Genomic DNA, 17369 nt, shown 5'->3' with positions numbered 1-17369 from the left:
TGAAAAATATCATACCACCTTTAAAAATAACTCTTTAATCGTATGCACATAGAGGAAAGGGCAGCACCAGGCTGACGGGAGGGGAGCCAGTGCTCTCCTTCTGTCCCGATGTCGGCGTGGCACAGTTCTCAGATCACACACACGGGGGGCTGGGCTGGGAAGGAGAACGAGGGGGAGGACTGAAGAGACGCAGGCCAGCGGGCAGAGGCCAGGGCCCGCGGCGGCCTCAGTCGGTGGACTCCAACACGGATTCACTCAGCGCAAGGTCCCAGTAGTGTTCGGCCCCGTGCTTTTTGAAATGCTCCCGAGCCATGTTCTCTGTAGGGCACTGTTTGAACTTCATATCCCCAAAGCTCCGGTCTTTGGCTGTACCCTGGGAAGGAGACAAAGTCTGTAATCAGAATGCAGCAATTTCTAGTTTAAATCAGGTATACTACTCTTTCACAAAACCTAACACTTGTGTAGCAATGCGCCTGGCCAGACCTTACTTTATGGTGAAAGCAATTCTGACCTCCAGCTCCCTAGATGTTTGTGAGTTTTCATGAACTTATGACTGAAGATTTCAGTGTTTTACTGAACGGAGGACGAGGAATTCCGCGCTCTGGTGCATGGGTGGCAGAGCTAGTCAGGAGGATGAAGGAGGGTGAGATGGGACGCCCTCGGCTCCCACTGGGCCTTGAAGACTAGGTTCAGGCCTGTCAGGAGAAAGGAGTTAAAGGACTCTTTTCACAGTCTCAGTGAGACCGTGTACAAGGAGGCTTCTGGGCCCAGGGACAAAGAACAATACAGGGACGAGGGCGAAAGGGCAATGGGAGAGGAGGGGGCTACCTGCAGAGAAGGACAACAGAAAAAGATACAGTACTGGGTGAGACTGCATTCTCACCACAGGCGCCAGCAGCGATGAGTCTAAGAGCCATCTCAAGAGGCTTTCAGGGATCAGATTCTAATGAGGAGGCTAGAGCGAGCTTGGCTTGTTTCTGAACCTGAGATATAATTCCTGAGGACTCTCAGAGACAAATCGAAGAGAATTTGGAAGAGATAAAGAGACTGGGACATTAAATGGGCAGGTGGGGACTTATAAGACAGAAAAACAGGTATTATGCTTATTATGACCTAATTCATATGCATAAATTAGAGGTGTCTGGGATAAGACAGAAGGATACATGAAAAACAATTAGCAGCAATTACCCATAACGAGTGGTCTTAAAGGATCAGGGAATCAGAAGGGGACCATTTCAGTAGTGCTCTTCTTTGTTAGAACTCATTTTAATAAGCGCTCACTGCTTTTGTAATGACTCACTACTTTTATAATAAGGAACTAGTTACTAAACATGAGCACATTTAAAAAATAGGAGATACACGTGAATTCAATGGAGAATAAAACAAAAAAAACCCCCCACAAATGTAGAAAATATAAAGTGCATTTTGGAGTGTGAATAAAAGGATTACTGTAACACATCGGGATAAGGATATAGTTATAGAGGAAACTTTTAGTTCTTCCTAGAGAAATGGGATATTTTATGCCCCGAAAAGGATAAACGATCCTTAGGTCACATATTTGCCTGAATAAGCATATTCATTCATTCATTCATTCATTCATTCGTCCATTCCTTTATTCATTCATTTTTTCTTTCTTCAGAAATAAAACTGGTTCACGAAGACGATTTCAGGGATGAAAGAACTGTATAACAGTAACAAAGTACCATTTAAAGAGTGATTTAGTCACATTCTATAAAACACTATTACATAATCTCATGAGGTTCTCAAAAAACAAAACCTGACAATAGGGAGGAAAATATATCCATTTTACAGACAAAGCAACAGTAGTTAATGTGAAGTGCCTTGCCCAGTTGCACATCTAGAAGGCGGTGACGCCCAGACTCTTAACTTTATGTTCTAAGTCTAGTTCTTCTTTCATTATACTCAAAGAAAAATCCCAGGATTCATTTCCCTCTTTCCAAGTCTCATATCCGTGACTATAAAATAAACAACCAAGTTGAGCACTTGTTTTCTTGCCATCAGTTTTCCATATCCTTCTCTAGATGACATATACTATATACTCGTCAATTTAACTGAAATATAATGAGGGAGAATTTGCTGCCAAACATTTAACAGTGAATGCTGAAAAGAAACACAAATTACTTAAGGAGCAGTCATTGTTAAGTTTTATCATTCCATTTGAATAGTATAAACAATCAGGAATTAGCCAAAGTTCTGCTAACAAAGGATCGCCTACCTCCCAGACTAGTACACATTTGTTGGTTTTCTTCACAGCTTCCTCATCGGATTCCTCATCATCTGGAAAAGACAACATAGCTAAATCTTACACTTGACTTGGACTAGAGACCAAGATTTAGGTTCTAAACAGTATTCAAGTCCACCTAAATTCTTTTAAATATTATTACCCATTACCACGTATTGGGATCAAGTGTCTTCTGTTACTCTTATTTAGCCTGGAAGCTTCGAACAGGCAGAAACATTATTTCAACAAACATTTACTGAACACCTATTATGTGTCAAAGCTGTGCCAAGTACTGGGAATAAGTAGATAAATAAGAGACGAGCAATCAACAATGAAAACTTGTCCTAAACACTCTGAGAGCCAAGCTTCAGATGCCAACACGTTAAAGAGTTCATTTGCTAGGGCTTTCAGTCTATCGGAGAAGGAGTGCTGATATACCAAACGAAAATATCTTAGGAACACTTGCAAAACAAAATAAAGATCAATTACAGTAAAAAATATACTTTAAGGACAAAAAGTATAAAAGGGCCAAAGTCAGGTAGAATTAAAAAAAATAATAAGACTCTCTGCATATGTTAAATGCTAAGCCAGATCTTCAAAGAAGGGAGGAATACTGATGGAAGAATGATAGCCAGGAAGATGTAAAATTTATAGATAAGATAAAGTTGGGCAAAAGAATGAAAAAAATATTTCCTGAACAAAGCAGAGAGTTTTTGATCTAAAATTCTTTTTTTTTGGCCTTCAACTCTTTAAAAAAATTTTTAGTCAAAAGATAATACAGATAATGCATATATGAATGAATAGTGTGCTGAATTTTCACAAACTAAACACACTCATGTAATCAGTATCCAGATCCGGGCAGACAAGGAAACTAGCTGGTAGGGAGGCCTGAAAGGACAGGCATAAGAACAACTAACACTCCTGCATATGATCATGTCATAAACACTGTATGAATGCCTAGCACGCTCATAGTGCATGCAAATGGGTCTCTCTAAAATTCCTGAACATTACCTAGTGTGAGCAAGAGCGTCAGAGGGAGGGAACAGATAAACGGATAGAGCCACCCCCACCTCCCATTTAATCCCTTCTAACCCCCATTCACCATCTCCCTTTGTGTTAGATGTCTGTTCATCCCACTTTATCCGATGCAGCATAAGACGCTTAAATTTCTTCTGGGACTTGGGGCCTAGAAACAGAAAAGAAGAATTTTGCCAGAGCTGTGGAAGATGATGGGGTAGAAAGAACCTCTGAGTTCGTTCAATGCTCAGACATTAATGTGGTAGCTGAAGCAATCCCAGGAACCACACTTTAGGTCTTTCTACTTCAATAAACATGGAAACTGAGGCCCGGGATGTTATACCCAAGTACTGTTCTAAAACACCATCTTCTTGTCCTTTCTCCCCACCACGCTAATCACGTCACGGCCTGGGGTTGCCTGGGGACAGTCTCCCTCAATGTTTTCAAACTCACCCCCTTCCACTACTACCACGTTGACATCCTTGTGCAGTACCACCACCCCTGTCAGGTACAGCTGCCCAGCATTGGCCTCAATCTTGAACTTCTTGGCTGGGTTGCTCAAATTTCGAACTCTGGAGAAGGGAAAGTTTAGTTATGGCTTTCGTTTTAGCATCGGTAGCTGCCTGAATGGAATGGCAAATAAATTGATGGATCCAAATGGCTTTCCCTCTAAAAACAAAGACCTTTTAGAGAAAGCAAATATACTAATGTTTAGAAGGTAGAACTGATGAGTCTACAACTATTTCCACTGTCTTATATGTCTTTAAAGTCTAGCACTGTACACCTTACAGCAAATAGCAGGTAATCAAAATTGACTCAAGACTGAAGGAGAGGCGTTTACTATTATCCAAAAAAATTTAAAAGCTAATTGTTCTTGATAGTATAAAGATCAACAAATTCTTTGTCCTCTAGATGTTTATAATGTAACCACAATGCTATGCATAAAAAAATTCTAGGATACATGAGAAAATGTTAGTAGCAATTACCCATAGTGAGTAATTGCTACTAACATTTTCTTTAGCTGTTACCCATAGGACCACCATGAGTGGTCCTATGGGTAACAGCTAAAAGATCTCAGAGAACAGGAAGGGGACTTTTTCAGCAAGTACCCTTCTGTACTTTTTTTTCATCTTAATAAGCACTCACTATTTTTGTAATAAATGAGCCATTTTCATAATAACTAGTTATTAAACATGAGCACATTTAAAAAACGGAAGTTACACATGTACTCAACATTAAAGAATAAAATAAAAAACATTAAATCAACACAAAGGTAGAAAATATTTATAATGTGTAAAGTGCATTTTGGAGTGGTAATAAAAGGATTACTGTAATACATCAGGATAAGGAAATAGTTACTGAGAAAAGAAACTTTTAATGCTTCCTGGAGAAAAAGAATATTTTATGCTTCAAAAAAGATGAATGACCTTTAGTTCGTTTATTGGCCCGAACAAGTATGTATATTCATTCATTCATTCTTCGGAACTAGTACTGGTTCACTAAGACCCAGAGAGAGAAGAGTAAGTCTTTAACCCTCACCACTGTAAACGGTTTACTAAGTCCTGATCTGCACTCGGGTCATTTCCAGAGAGTAGGGGCTGGCGTCAGGTGTGCTTTCAGACCCCAGTGATTCTGCCTAGGGCACTTGGAAAATGCTTTGGTATTTCTAAGGGGAAGGCTGGCCCAGTCTGGACACCTACCTATATACAGATATGTGTACCCCCTGTGAAATGTCTTCTTTAAGCTTTTTAATTTTCTTGACCTTTCTCTGTTCTGCTGTAAGTTTTCGGGCAGCGTTGGCCTCTTCATGCGCTCTGTCGTGACAGGAAGGACATCCACAAGTGAGAAAGGCATTGAAGATCAGAGGCAGGGCTGAGGGAAAGAGAGAGCAACGGAGGACTCTCCCCTCCCTCCAAATATGGATCCCCCAGAAGACTTCGGGAAAGATACTTGCCCTGGGTGTCCACCCAACCCATGGCACTTACTTCTGTCTTTTTGCCATCTGAGCTCTGACATGGGCTTCTACCTTCGTGGGGTCTTGAACAGCTTCTGTTCCTAACACTCGCATCAAATTAGAAATTCTCACTGCAGTGGAGAGAGGACAGGAATCAATCTCCTAAATTGCTTCTCCAGCTGGGATAACTGGTCACCTCTTCTTATGAATTCATAGTTTTCCTATTTCATATCTTTGCTCAAAATTCACTTCTTCCCAAAACTCCTACCTTGAAAAGCCCATACGATTAACTCAGCATTTGGGGAAATTCACAAAATTAATCTAAATGGTTTGTATGCATTTATTTACATTGCTTAAAATTTTATGAAAGACAAGGAACTTAATTTATTTGGTATTTTCACTCTACTAGCATTTAGTGAAAAATCCTATACATAATGATGCTCACTCAAAATATTATTGAAAATAATGGATACTATAAGAGTAAGGTTTTTTAAACTGTATTTTCACTTCTCAAATATTAAGAATTATGAATGAAACAACTCTATGTAAAAACTGCAACTACTATCTTCATGAATTTCAAGACCATTATTCTTCCGGGAAGATCAGAGTGTTATATGGTCAATAATATTTAAAAAATAAGCTTTAATGACCTTAACAATGAATATGTTGACCTGTCTTAAAAAGGAAAAGATAGCAGAAGATGTAGGAAAGGAAGAAAAGAACCATGAATGATTCTGAGAACCAAATACAGAGAGATGCTAAAGTTCCTCTAGAATTACAGAGGTAAATTCGCCACCTGTCATCCCTGGCTCTAAGATACGCACCTTTGGGTTCTGGAGGAGGCATCAGGCCCAGCCTGACTTTCTCTTGGAGTTCCTTCTGTGCTTCTCTCCTTGTCTGCCTTCGAAGCTTCTTCTGTTCTTTCTTGGTAAGATATACTCCCAGGGTAACTGGTGTGTCATTGTCAACTGTCAATCAGAGAAATGGATGTACCAAAGCAATCAGCATATTAGAGGGATGCAAATAAATATCAATCACATTAAAAATTCTTTAGTTTAATTCTTTTGGTTATTTTTCGGTTATGATAGTGGCAGTAAGGTTATATTTTTAAAATGCATTCTTATCTTTCATGAGTAGTACTCTAATTTGTTATTCTTTAAGCAGCTGAACCCTTTACTGACTGAAATGTGGCAAATATGGAAATTAGAGCTGCTCTGGTTGCTCTGATTGAGGATCTGGAGTAGGTGGTGGTATCTAGAATCTCATTTGGATCTCACCTCCTGACCTTCAGTGTTTCTATGGAATACAATTTGAAAACCACTGGCCAAGATGATGAAATTTATAATACTAGCGTTATAGGAATTGGGAAAAATTATCTGGACTCCCAAAACAGGTTTGTGAAAATTTTAAAACAAATGAACAAGCAAGCAAACACCCCCCCTCCCCGCAACCACATTCTAATGAGTCACACAGATGACAGCTAAGTAGATTCTGAATAAGTAAAATTCAATAACTATTATACCTTGAATTAGCTCAAGGTCTCAATCTATTTTCCTGAACTTATTGGAGATACTGGTAAGTAAATTTAGTAATTAAGGTATTATTTCCTCTGTTGATCCCAAATTTGATTAAAGCGATAACAGCCTTTTATGATCCACATAACTCTTGAAGGAGGCAAATCAGTTAATGTTATCTCTACTTGAAATTCCGTGTTCTGATTTGCCCAAGGGATCCAGCTAGTTAAAAACACAGCTACGACAAAACCTATCACTTTTGACTGAGCCAACAGAGTTGCTACAAAAATGAGAGGCAGAAAGGCTGAAGACAAAGAAGATCGAAGAGCAGTTTAGAGGTGGCATAAGACTGGAGTTGGAAGTCAGCACTATGGCAAAAGCCCAACCTGACATATACATTAGTGAGGCCCTCTTCAGATTCAGCCTCAGTGCTGCAGAGCTGCACTGCCACTAGGTACATGTGCCACTTAAATTTAAATTAATTAAAATTGAATAAATTAAAATTTCAGTCCCTCAGCTGTATTAGTGCAACTCAGTTTACAAGTGCTCAAAAGTCACATGTGGATAGTAGCTACTGTATGGACAGCACAGCTAGAGAACACGTCCACTATCACAGAAAGCTCTGTTGAATAATACTTTCCTAGAGCCTTGACTAATTTATACATCACCTGGAGGGTTGAGCTGGGCCGGATGTTCAACAAGATTTGTGATTCCAAAGTAATCTTCTCTCTTGGGATTTTGCTCTGTACTAAAATCGGACGAAGAAGGGAAAACAAGTATGTGGATAGAGATGATTCCAAGCAAGGGAGTCTCAGAAACAATGAAAGAATCTGCTCTCCACAATGCTTCTAGCCCTTTTTAGTATTTGCATATCTATAATACGTAATTATGTTACACGTAATTCTCAAGTTGAGAAAACTGGGTCCGACAAAGTTTGGCTGCACTCTCCACACCAGTTACTCTTCACCTTTTCTACTCAAATGTCTCTGATGGATTCCACAGTCTCTCATTAGTAACAGTAACTCCCTCAGACAGCAGCTGACCAGGGAAGGTAAAGAAAGGCTCAGACATGGTCTCCCAAAGCCATGTAGCAGAATGATGAAGCAGATATAACTAAAGCTCTCCAGATGTTTCTTATATGCTTTATTTGCCATTTTCTCCCTCATCAACTAAGAATCCTTGCTCTGTTCTAGTACTGGGTCTTTAAGAAACACAAACATCTATAAGAAGTAGCAAAAGAATGTAATTAAGAAAATATGTTAAGTCCATGGCCATGCCACCCTGAACAAGCCTGATCCCGTCTGATCTCGGAAGCTAAGCAGGGTCAGGCCTGGTTAGTACTTGGATGGGAGACCACCTAGGAAGACCAGGTGCTGTAGGTATAAAAAAAAAAATAAAAAATAAGGGATTGTAAGCTGACAAGGTCCTTCCAATCTGTGAGGTCAACCAAGGGTTGCCTCGCCTAAAAAAAAAATGCTAAACACAAATAATGTAAAACAAAAGCAAATAATTTATAGATCTGCTTTTAGATTTGTGCCCATTTTACCTACATTAACTACAAAACTAACCCATACAACATACTCTTTATAAGTATATGAGCTTGTGTGCGGATTTTAAAATTTTACTTAGTGCACTAGTACCATCTCTCCCAACAAAATTCTAGCCTTGTTAAAAAGAATTAACTAACAAACTCACAGGTCAAAGCCATTGGGGATGATATAAGAGTCCCACCACTCGATTTCAGGGATTTCTCCTTCCTTTAATTCCTTCTTAGGAGCAATGAGGGCTAGCCTAGTTGAAGTATGGATGCCTGTTTTTCGAGCTGCCTGTGAGATCTCTGCCTGCAGCTTTTCCAGTTGAGCCTAAAGACAAGATAAACCAAGACAGGAAGATAAATTGGAGTCACAGAAAAAGTAGTATAATCTCAAACTTTAAAACACTCTCTTGTTGAACTCTTTATACCTAATGCAACGAATGTCCATAATTTCTGAAAGCTTAGGAAAAAAAGAGCCTTTCTGCTTTATTTTATCCTTAGTTATTTATATACATTTTACCCTCATCACTACTTCTATCCCATAATGCTTGTACGTGCAAATTTGCAGAAATGGAATTGTTATGAAAATCTCATTCTGAGAGTCACTCAATACCCAGTCAATTCAACTCTGCAAGTGTGTGGATTATCTGCAGTCAATTTTAACACCAGGGTAGCTTTCTTTAGTCATCCAGAGGGTTCTGAATTACTTCCCTCCACTGTCAATTGGATGTGGAGAATTTTCAAACTCAATTTTATTTCCACTAAGTAGAATGTAATTAAAAAGACAAATCAGCTAAAAATCAAGTATTCCAGGAATACAGTATTTAAGAAATTATTCACTGCTTTGTCACTTATTTATCTAATTGCTCAAAACACAGAGAACCGAGTTGACAATATTTTAGGACTGTATTCAATTTCCTTTGTCTCCTTCCTAACTTCTTCGAAGTTCTAGGTTATAGTCTAAACCTGATACCTTTGTCCGTAATCGTTGGGCAATCTTCTCAAATTTGCCCTTGTCATGGAATTTAAAAGTGCGTCTCTGGCGCTGGGAAGGGGCAATTGAGACTCGGGGGTCAAAAAAGGTATTGGACTCCATGTCTTCTGATGGCTTTTCTTTCAGCTGTTGCTTGAATTGTTCCCGCTTCACAGCACGAATATTGGCCTTCAGAGTGGGCATGCGGTGTGTCAGCTCAATCTCTTTGCCTGTTGCATCTACAGTGCGACCTTGCTCGTCGAGAATCAGTGGTGTAGGTTTAGTTTGATCTTTTAACTCCACCTTTCTGAAAAATAGCCCACAAAGAAATAAATCCCATATGGAACAATAAGGCAAACAAAAAAACAAACAGAAAATAAAACAAACCAAAACCCAACAAAGACAACTAGGTTCCACAATTCTAGGGGACATAAACTCATCAGAGAATAACATCTTGATTGAAAACATCAAAATGAATAGCTGAATATAGAGTACAATCAGATGAAACAAATTGATAAATTACTGATATAAAGTTGCAAATCCTATCTTCTACTCCCGAATTCTTGAGTCAGACAAGGGATGCCAAATCCAACACGTGTGCTAAAAATGAAGTCAATCATCTTTACACTGTTGTAGAGACCTCTCGGACCTAGTTCTATTCCTAGCTCCAATACTAGATGAATAATCTTAACTTCAGTTCTACCTATTATAAAAGGAAGGTAATAAACTCTGCAACAAGGAAGCCAAAAGAATAAATCCAATTGATATTTATTGAATATGTAAGAAATATGTAACTGTTTAAGAAATGATTTAGGTTCCTTGGAAGAAGAGGGTCAATAACATTTAAAGGTATTTATTGCTTCTCAAGCTTCAGAAACAGCCAGGGGTTCCACGAAACAGATACTCACGGGGGAGCAATGCCCATGGCATGAAGATTGGCCAGGCCCACCATGTTGGCATTGCCAATGAGCCCTGGCTTCAGTGCCAGCTGGGCCTGGATGCGGGCTTGTAGTTCAGCTGCTTTCCTTGCCTTCTCAATGGCATCATTCATGAAAGTGGCTGCCTGGGAAGGCTGAATAGTGTTGCCAATTGGAAGTCGCTCTGGTTGGGAGGAAGAAGTAGTCTTTGGCTGTGAGATAGAGAAAAAGAAATCAGAATCAGATGGATTAGGCAGGCGCGCAGGCAGGCGCACGCGCGCGCACACAAACACATACACACACTGGCAGACAGTGATAGACTATGGGGTAGACCATGCAGTCACCTTCTGGACTCTCATTTGAGTGAATGGCAAGACATTCTGTGCTAAAGAGTCTTCTTTTCAGAGTAATCTGGGTACGGTACCTGAGGTGTAGGGGGGCTAATGAAGCTCAGTTGTTTTTTTCTCTCCTCTATTTGTCGTGTTGCTGCCTCCATCATCTGTTTGATCTGTTCTCGGTGGGGGGAGAGGGGTTGAAAAACTGTTAATGTCTCTTTTTTGTTTCTCTCATTCAGGTTCCTAAACCCAAAGGGCTTTCAGGTCTAGAGACCTAAAATTTTTTTGAATTATCCCATCATATTCCACCTGTATCACAGGCTAAAAAATTTAGTAAGATAAGCGTAGACAGCTGAACAATGAAAATTTCAGCCCATCTTCCTAAGGCAGGATTGACATGTTAGGTAGTTACGCAGCTTGATGATTAAGACTCTGGAGTCAGAGAAACTCGAGTTTGAATCTTAACTCTCACTTAATGCCTGTGTGACCTTGGGTTTTGTACTTAATCTCTAAACCTCCAGGTGTCTAAAAGGGTTAAAAATAGTAATACCAACCTTACCAGGGCTGTTGTGAGCATTTAAATAACACATGCAAAACTCCTAACAGAACCCACACAAATTATACTTAAAAAAAATCATGTTATTAACCCCTGAATTCCTTAGTTGGGGTAACCAGAAACAATATAAAGACCTGCTTCCTGGTCTCTGTGAACGCCACTTCTGTCCTAAAGAAGTTCAGGATGATAAGCTTTGAGGATATGATCAAATTCTTAAATTCTTCTTAAATTTTCTTCTCAAATTTTCCAAAAGAGAACTGCTATCAAGGAGCTTCAAGATATTTTTTAAAAATTTATTTCGAGTATTTTTTTCCAAGCATTTTTTGAGGTGATGTATTTATATAATTCAAAATGCAAAAAGTACAAAAAGATATATTGTGAATTCTTCCACCCCTTTCTCTATAAAACATATTATCATCAGTTTCTTTCCTTTCAGAAATATCATATTTAAATAAGCAAATACATCTATCAAACCATACATGTTTATACATATATTCTATTTCCAAGAAATTTTAAATAGTACAAGAAACATTTACTGCTTATGTATATCAAAATTGTTTAACAGCGCCCGTTTAAAAAAAAAACACACAGGTAAGTCCTATTTAAAAATACAAAGTCAACTTCAAATTATTTAAGTAGATTACACCTTATGTGCAATGTATTTGGAAATTCTCCTCTGCCATCAAGCTCAGTTCTGATTATTTCAATTATTTTCTCAATGACCCAATGAGGTAGATAATTGGGCAAATGATGTATGTAACACACCTTGCCAGTCCCATAATAGGTGCTCCATAAATGCTATTTCAATAGCCTTTAACTGGAATACTCCTGGCTACCAGAGAATGATGAAACATAAAGCAGGAAACAAGAGTTCCCCAATGCTTAACACTAATTCATATCGAGGTCACAATAAGTCTGGACCCATGCATCTGTTTCTTGAACTCACAAAGTCACTCCAGTTCCCAATTACTAACCTGGAGTTTAGTCAGCATGCCAGGGCTCTCTGAGGGAGGCCCTGGGATCACTTCTGGCTCCTCTTCCACCTCCTCAAAACGGGGTATCCGTCGCTTCTTTACTCCTGATGATTCCTTCGAGATCTCAGAGTCATCACCAAACACTTCCTAAGGGAACCCAAGATGAAAGAAGAGTTGTATTCCTGCCCGTGGGAGAAGAGAAGAATCATCCTAGTTCCTATCAGCACACTGTGGCTTTTCCCAGAGTCTTCTAGACCCTCCACCAAATAGACCGTCTCACCCAACTTCATCATTTTCCTACTCCACGTCCTTATAAATGTTCCCCTCTCAAGATCTTTGCAAATGCTACTGCCCACATTTGTAACGATCTCTCTCGATTTTTCCACAACCCGTTCCAAATCCTGCCTAAAACTCACCTCCTCCAGGAAGTTTTCCTCATTAATAATCTCATCCCACTCTGTTCAAACTGTTGTATCGTCTCCTCTTAGCACTTAAGAGCCTGGTTCACACTATGTAAAATTACATTCTGCTTGCCAAGTGTTAGGTCTTTCAATGTTAGTACTTTCTCCCAACTAGTCTAAGCTCTTCCAGGACGGGGGCTTCCTCTTCCTGCTTCAGTATCCCCCAATAACACTGTTCTCATCAAACGATGGGAACTCAAATATGTTGACTAATTTGCAAGGTGAATTTAATAGGACCAAGAGTGGCCAACTGAAGGGACAATGGGAAAAAGCAAATGTACACACCGGTGGTAGGCTTTGGGTGACATCCCCTCTTCACTAGGAGGGCTCGTGTTTTGCAAGGACATATCCTCGGCCAGGGGCGAGCGCTTCCTGGAACTCCTACAGTTCAAGAAAAAGGACTCTCCCATAATATATTGTGTGGGGTGGGGACCTGAATGGACCAAAACGGGACCCATGTCCCAAGGCTATCTAGATACCTCCTTCAAGAAACCGTTTTTATTAATCCCACCCAATGCAGTCACTTCATTCACAGCATGCCCTATCGTAACATCATCTTCACTCTGCAGATCTGTGTATAGGGTGGACCAAGCATTCCCCCTTAAACATAACAAAATTCAACAAAAGTCTAGTCAATCCTAAAATTTACAAGAAATCGCTACTGAAGATTTTCTATTTTGTGACTATATTTTGTTGTGCTCTTCTCTCCCATGTCCCAACCCTTAAATTGCATGTTCCGTCAAGGCAAGGACTGTCTCGCACTCCTCTGATCACCCTATAACGCCCTAAACACAAAACACACAAATCTCTATTTCTGTTGGTTCCATAGCCTGGCCAGGGACCAAGCAGACATCGTTTATTCACCCTCTGAGCCTCAGGAAAAGCAATAGGAAAGCCAAGGTATCAGGAGCACTTTGGATGGTTGTTAGATGGGAGTCACAGAAAAGGTTTTTTTTTTTGAGAGATGGAGAGAAAAGATAGAGAGATCGGTTAGTTACTTGGCTCCTGCCACTGCTAATACTCAAAGAGGCCAGGACCAATCAGTAACCACAGAATAAAAAGTGAAGTAGGTAAGGGAGTAACGATGTTCCCTTGAAGTATTCCACTCGTGGGGACAGATGACTAGCAATATGCTATATAGCATATGGCAGGGTCTCCACCCATACAGTAATCCGTAACTGTTGTTAAGCATCCCATCTATAAGCCATTGCAGAGAAACGCCCATAAAGAAGCAAGAGTGATGTCTACAGCCCAGATAGCAGTGGAATCACTGCTGAAGCAATCTATTAGGCCTTGAGTAAATCAAAGCATTAAATCTTACAGCAATCAGCTTACGGGTAGTAGTAAGGGGAATAAAAGGAGACATAGGGAAACAGGAGAACCAAAACTAACTGTATACAAAAAAGGACAAAGCTACCAATTGTTTCTTTGGACTATATCAACCCATGAACTCAGGTAGTTCGTTACCACAGATGGTGATAATACAAGTCCACCCCCTCTACTTTAAGGTCTAAGAATCTCTCTTGAGTATTAGGTATTCTAACAGCAGCTATCAAAACGGGAGCCAGGTAAGCTCAGCAACTTTGTTACCATTCAAAACATTCCTGAGCTCATCGGATATTTAACTGTAACCTACCTTTAGCTCTCGTTTTCTGCTCCTGTCGCTGCTAGACTTGGAATGCCTAGAGCTTCGGCCTTCCTCCACAGCCTCAAACAGTTTGTCCACAAATCGGAGAGTAGAATCATCAAGAAAAGGTTTCAGATGGTCTGACAGGAAAAAAAGGTGGTAAGGTTGAAACGGTGTGTACTTTAGTCTAATGTCTGTTAGGCATATAACAGACACCAACACTGGAATCTTATCCCTGGCAGGGAGAGAAATGTTTCCTTAATTTCTTTGTAGGATTCCCATACATTCTCTTACACTGAGTGACCCTGCCCTATGAAAGGTGAAAATACAGTTACAGTGTTTTGGAGTAGGAAGTAGTACAGCCAGTGCAACATACTCAGGTTGAGCAATGAAGTGTAGGATGAATAAGCTCCCTAACTCCTCCCAAACAGCAAGTTGTAGGAGACTACCATTAAAAAATCTACCTCCCTTGAATTTTTCCATATTTTATAAAGACTTCTATGTTTAGATGTCAATCTGAATCTGAAAATATCCATATGACTTTAGGATATTTCTTAAGTAAATTTAATTTCGGTAACTCAGTACAGTGGCCAAAGGAAGTCGGAGATTCAAAATATGTCATAAGCAGTATAAAAATAAGTGAAAAAGCAAAAAAATAGTTATTTGGGCTATTTCTGTTATAATGCAAGAGAAAATAAAATGTGGTCTGACCCTTTGTAGACACTCCCAACAGAGAGAATTTTGGGGAATTCTGAAGCAGTTTGGGGTCATCCTATATGTTAAGTCAAAAGATTCAGAAAGGTACACACCAGCTGCCTTCTTCTTGTCCATGCCCTTCCCCACACAGTTCAGTGCTGCTGTGACCACCGTGGGCTCTGAGAAACCCAGCACCCTCTTCACTGTCTTCTCGATCCATGGTTTCAGCTCATCCAGCTCCCTCTTAGACAGTGCCATTCTGCAGGAAAAGGAGGACAGCTCAAACAGGATTCAATACCGCACCTAAAAAGAATCCAGGAGAGTTCAGTTAGAGGGCAGGAAAAGACTAAAGTGACTCCAGTCAATGGACAGCATGTCAGGAATGCCTTCCCCACACTATTCTCAATCTGCAGCCAAGTTCTTCATTTCATTTCAAGCCAAATACTTTCTCTAAAACCTATACTTTGAAGCAGAAAGAACTACATTGTTTGATTTTTTAACCCTAACTCAGTAAGTACCAGTAGGTCAATGAAATTTGTGGAATAAACAAACCCTGGGAATAACCCAATCTGAGAAATGAGTTCTAGTTTCTTTTTTGATCTTGTCACATCAACAAGGACTGGCAAACATGTAACATTAAAGCGAGACTGAAGAAAGCCCACCCAGAGGCCAGCTTTTCTGTTCCTCCTCCTTCTAGGCGGGCATTCCTTAACTCAGCCCTGACCTATAGGTTTCCTTTCTTTTAAGAGATGCAAATAAAAGAGGGCTTATTCATGCCAGTCATCCTGTATTAAAGCTCATAATCCTTAAGAATGTTCTGCTACATTTCTTTGTAGTAGTATTCATCCCGGTGGGAATTCTGTACCTAGATAATTTTCACTCATGTTCTAAAGGGTCTTCATCAGTTGACTTGATAAGAATAATCCCTCAGCTAAGGAAGGAACACTGTCATTTTGGATGTTTTCTCCGTCTTTTCACCTTTATTCTACTTTTCAGCTTGGCAGAGAAAACACTGTCATAAAGGACTCTATAACAAATCCTTAATTTATCATTTAATGCAATCAGTATAATTCTTAAACATCATTCACGTTTACATTTTGATCTACCTAAATCTCAAAACTCATGATCAGAGAGAAAATTGTATTTCTCTAAATTTCTCCATAGTGGCCAAAAGTCAATAAACTGCACTGACATCAGTCTGATCTGAGAGTCAATCTTTCAAGATGTTTTAAGGCATCTTTTCTCCCCAAAGATAGTCTGATTAACTTCTATATTCTTGGCAGGTCTATCCTCTCTAAGACCTGTTGCTAAACAGTGTATTTAATTTTCAGTATAACCATATGAAGCTAGTAGATTAAAGTCATGAAACGAGGAGTGAAAGATTTTATGCCTCAGGGACACGCTACGTGAATAATTCCACGGTGGTTGTATTTACCCATCATGAGACAGCAGTATAACCTCTCGATCTCTACATATTAAATGTGCATTTGTTCAAAAGAAGCATGTTGGTATCACAGAGTGAATAAAAAGCTAACACTGAAGAGTTGCAACACAGAGCTCTGAACTCATTACCAGCCTTTGGGCAAGTAATTCCTGAGCCTGTTTATTCGCCTTACAAAATGAGGACAACTGCCATACCCTCACTTAATTTAATTCAATATTTACTGCGTAACCACTAAGTGTGAAACAGCATACTGGGTGCTGAGGACACACACGACAGCGAACAGAACAGTCAGGAATCCTCGCCTTAACGGGGTTTACATTCCACTAGAACTGAATCACAGGCTAGAAAGCGTAAGCAATGTGAAGATCCAAAGCAGCGACTGAGGCTTCACTCTATCAGATGAGTCGTGTGCCCAAGCACTATAGGAACAAATGTATTCAACCCATTACTCCATAAGACAAAGTGCAAACCAAACATGAAACATGTCTGTGGGCAAACCTGAAAGTCACAAACAGTAAACAGCTTTGTCACCAATCAAAGGGTCAACAGTAACTGCGCGGGGCGGAGGTGTGTGCGCGTTACGGTGCGGACGGAGAGGAGGGCAGAGCGATCTCTGAATGAGAGGTAGCAGAAGCCCATCTTCCGCAGGCTTGCTCCGTGCTCTCCTCTGCTACCCCCGAGCTCCCCCCCGGCCACAGGCCCCATTCTCCCCTTTGGCTCCCTCCGTCTCTCCGACCCGCCCCTTTCCCACCTTGTTTTGCCCAAACTCCTCATCTCAGAGCCAGTCTCTGCACCCCGTCCCCTTCCCGCCCCCGCCCTTTTCCTCGCCACAATCTCATTCCAACCCCTTCTCCCACAGAACCTCGTTCTTCTCTCAGCTGCCTTCCCGCCGAACCTTCCGGCCTCTGTCCCCCTCCTGGACTGCGCCCTGGCCCTAGGCGCTCCGACCCGAGGATACCCTCTTTGGGCCCGGGGCCACTACTCACCCCACAAACTTCAGCCCCTGAGACGGAGCCCGAACGTTACACCGGAACCGGAAACCCTCCGACCGCCCTACGGCCTGCCGTCGCTACCGCCACCGCCGCCGCCACGCCGCGGTCCCCCCCACGTGACCGGGGAGGGCCG

General features: G+C 40.6%; 1 protein-coding gene and 1 pseudogene across 5 annotated transcripts; one reads left to right on the top strand and one right to left on the bottom strand.

Moving 5' to 3' along the window:
- Nucleotides 1–19: 19 nt before the first annotated feature.
- PRPF3 (pre-mRNA processing factor 3) lies at nucleotides 20–17369 on the bottom strand. 5 transcript variants are annotated; one of them, XM_011384700.2, is made up of 17 exons: nucleotides 17231–17354; nucleotides 14914–15103; nucleotides 14114–14244; nucleotides 12763–12858; nucleotides 12017–12163; nucleotides 10576–10659; nucleotides 10143–10363; nucleotides 9235–9541; nucleotides 8423–8589; nucleotides 7396–7475; nucleotides 6038–6181; nucleotides 5245–5344; nucleotides 4960–5073; nucleotides 3713–3831; nucleotides 3345–3428; nucleotides 2237–2298; nucleotides 20–373 (listed from the first exon to the last, which is right to left on the bottom strand). In XM_011384700.2, exons 5-17 carry the CDS (start codon nucleotides 12032–12034, stop codon nucleotides 227–229), a joined length of 1647 nt encoding a protein of 548 aa, XP_011383002.1. In that variant the 5' UTR covers nucleotides 12035–12163; nucleotides 12763–12858; nucleotides 14114–14244; nucleotides 14914–15103; nucleotides 17231–17354; the 3' UTR covers nucleotides 20–226. The 5 variants fall into 5 exon arrangements, with proteins under 5 accessions (XP_011383002.1, XP_011382999.1, XP_011383001.1 ...); XM_011384697.2 differs by lacking the exon at nucleotides 12763–12858 and having other exon boundaries at nucleotides 17231–17369; XM_011384699.2 differs by lacking the exon at nucleotides 12763–12858 and having other exon boundaries at nucleotides 14914–15059; nucleotides 17231–17359.
- Nucleotides 7991–8109, top strand: LOC111733681 (annotated as a pseudogene).

Source organism: Pteropus vampyrus, unplaced genomic scaffold (assembly GCF_000151845.1).
Source record: "Pteropus vampyrus isolate Shadow unplaced genomic scaffold, Pvam_2.0 Scaffold617, whole genome shotgun sequence".
NCBI classification, from domain to species: domain Eukaryota; kingdom Metazoa; phylum Chordata; class Mammalia; order Chiroptera; family Pteropodidae; genus Pteropus; species Pteropus vampyrus.
Note: the sequence above shows the minus strand (reverse complement) of the source record. Positions and strands in the feature narration are given on the sequence as shown.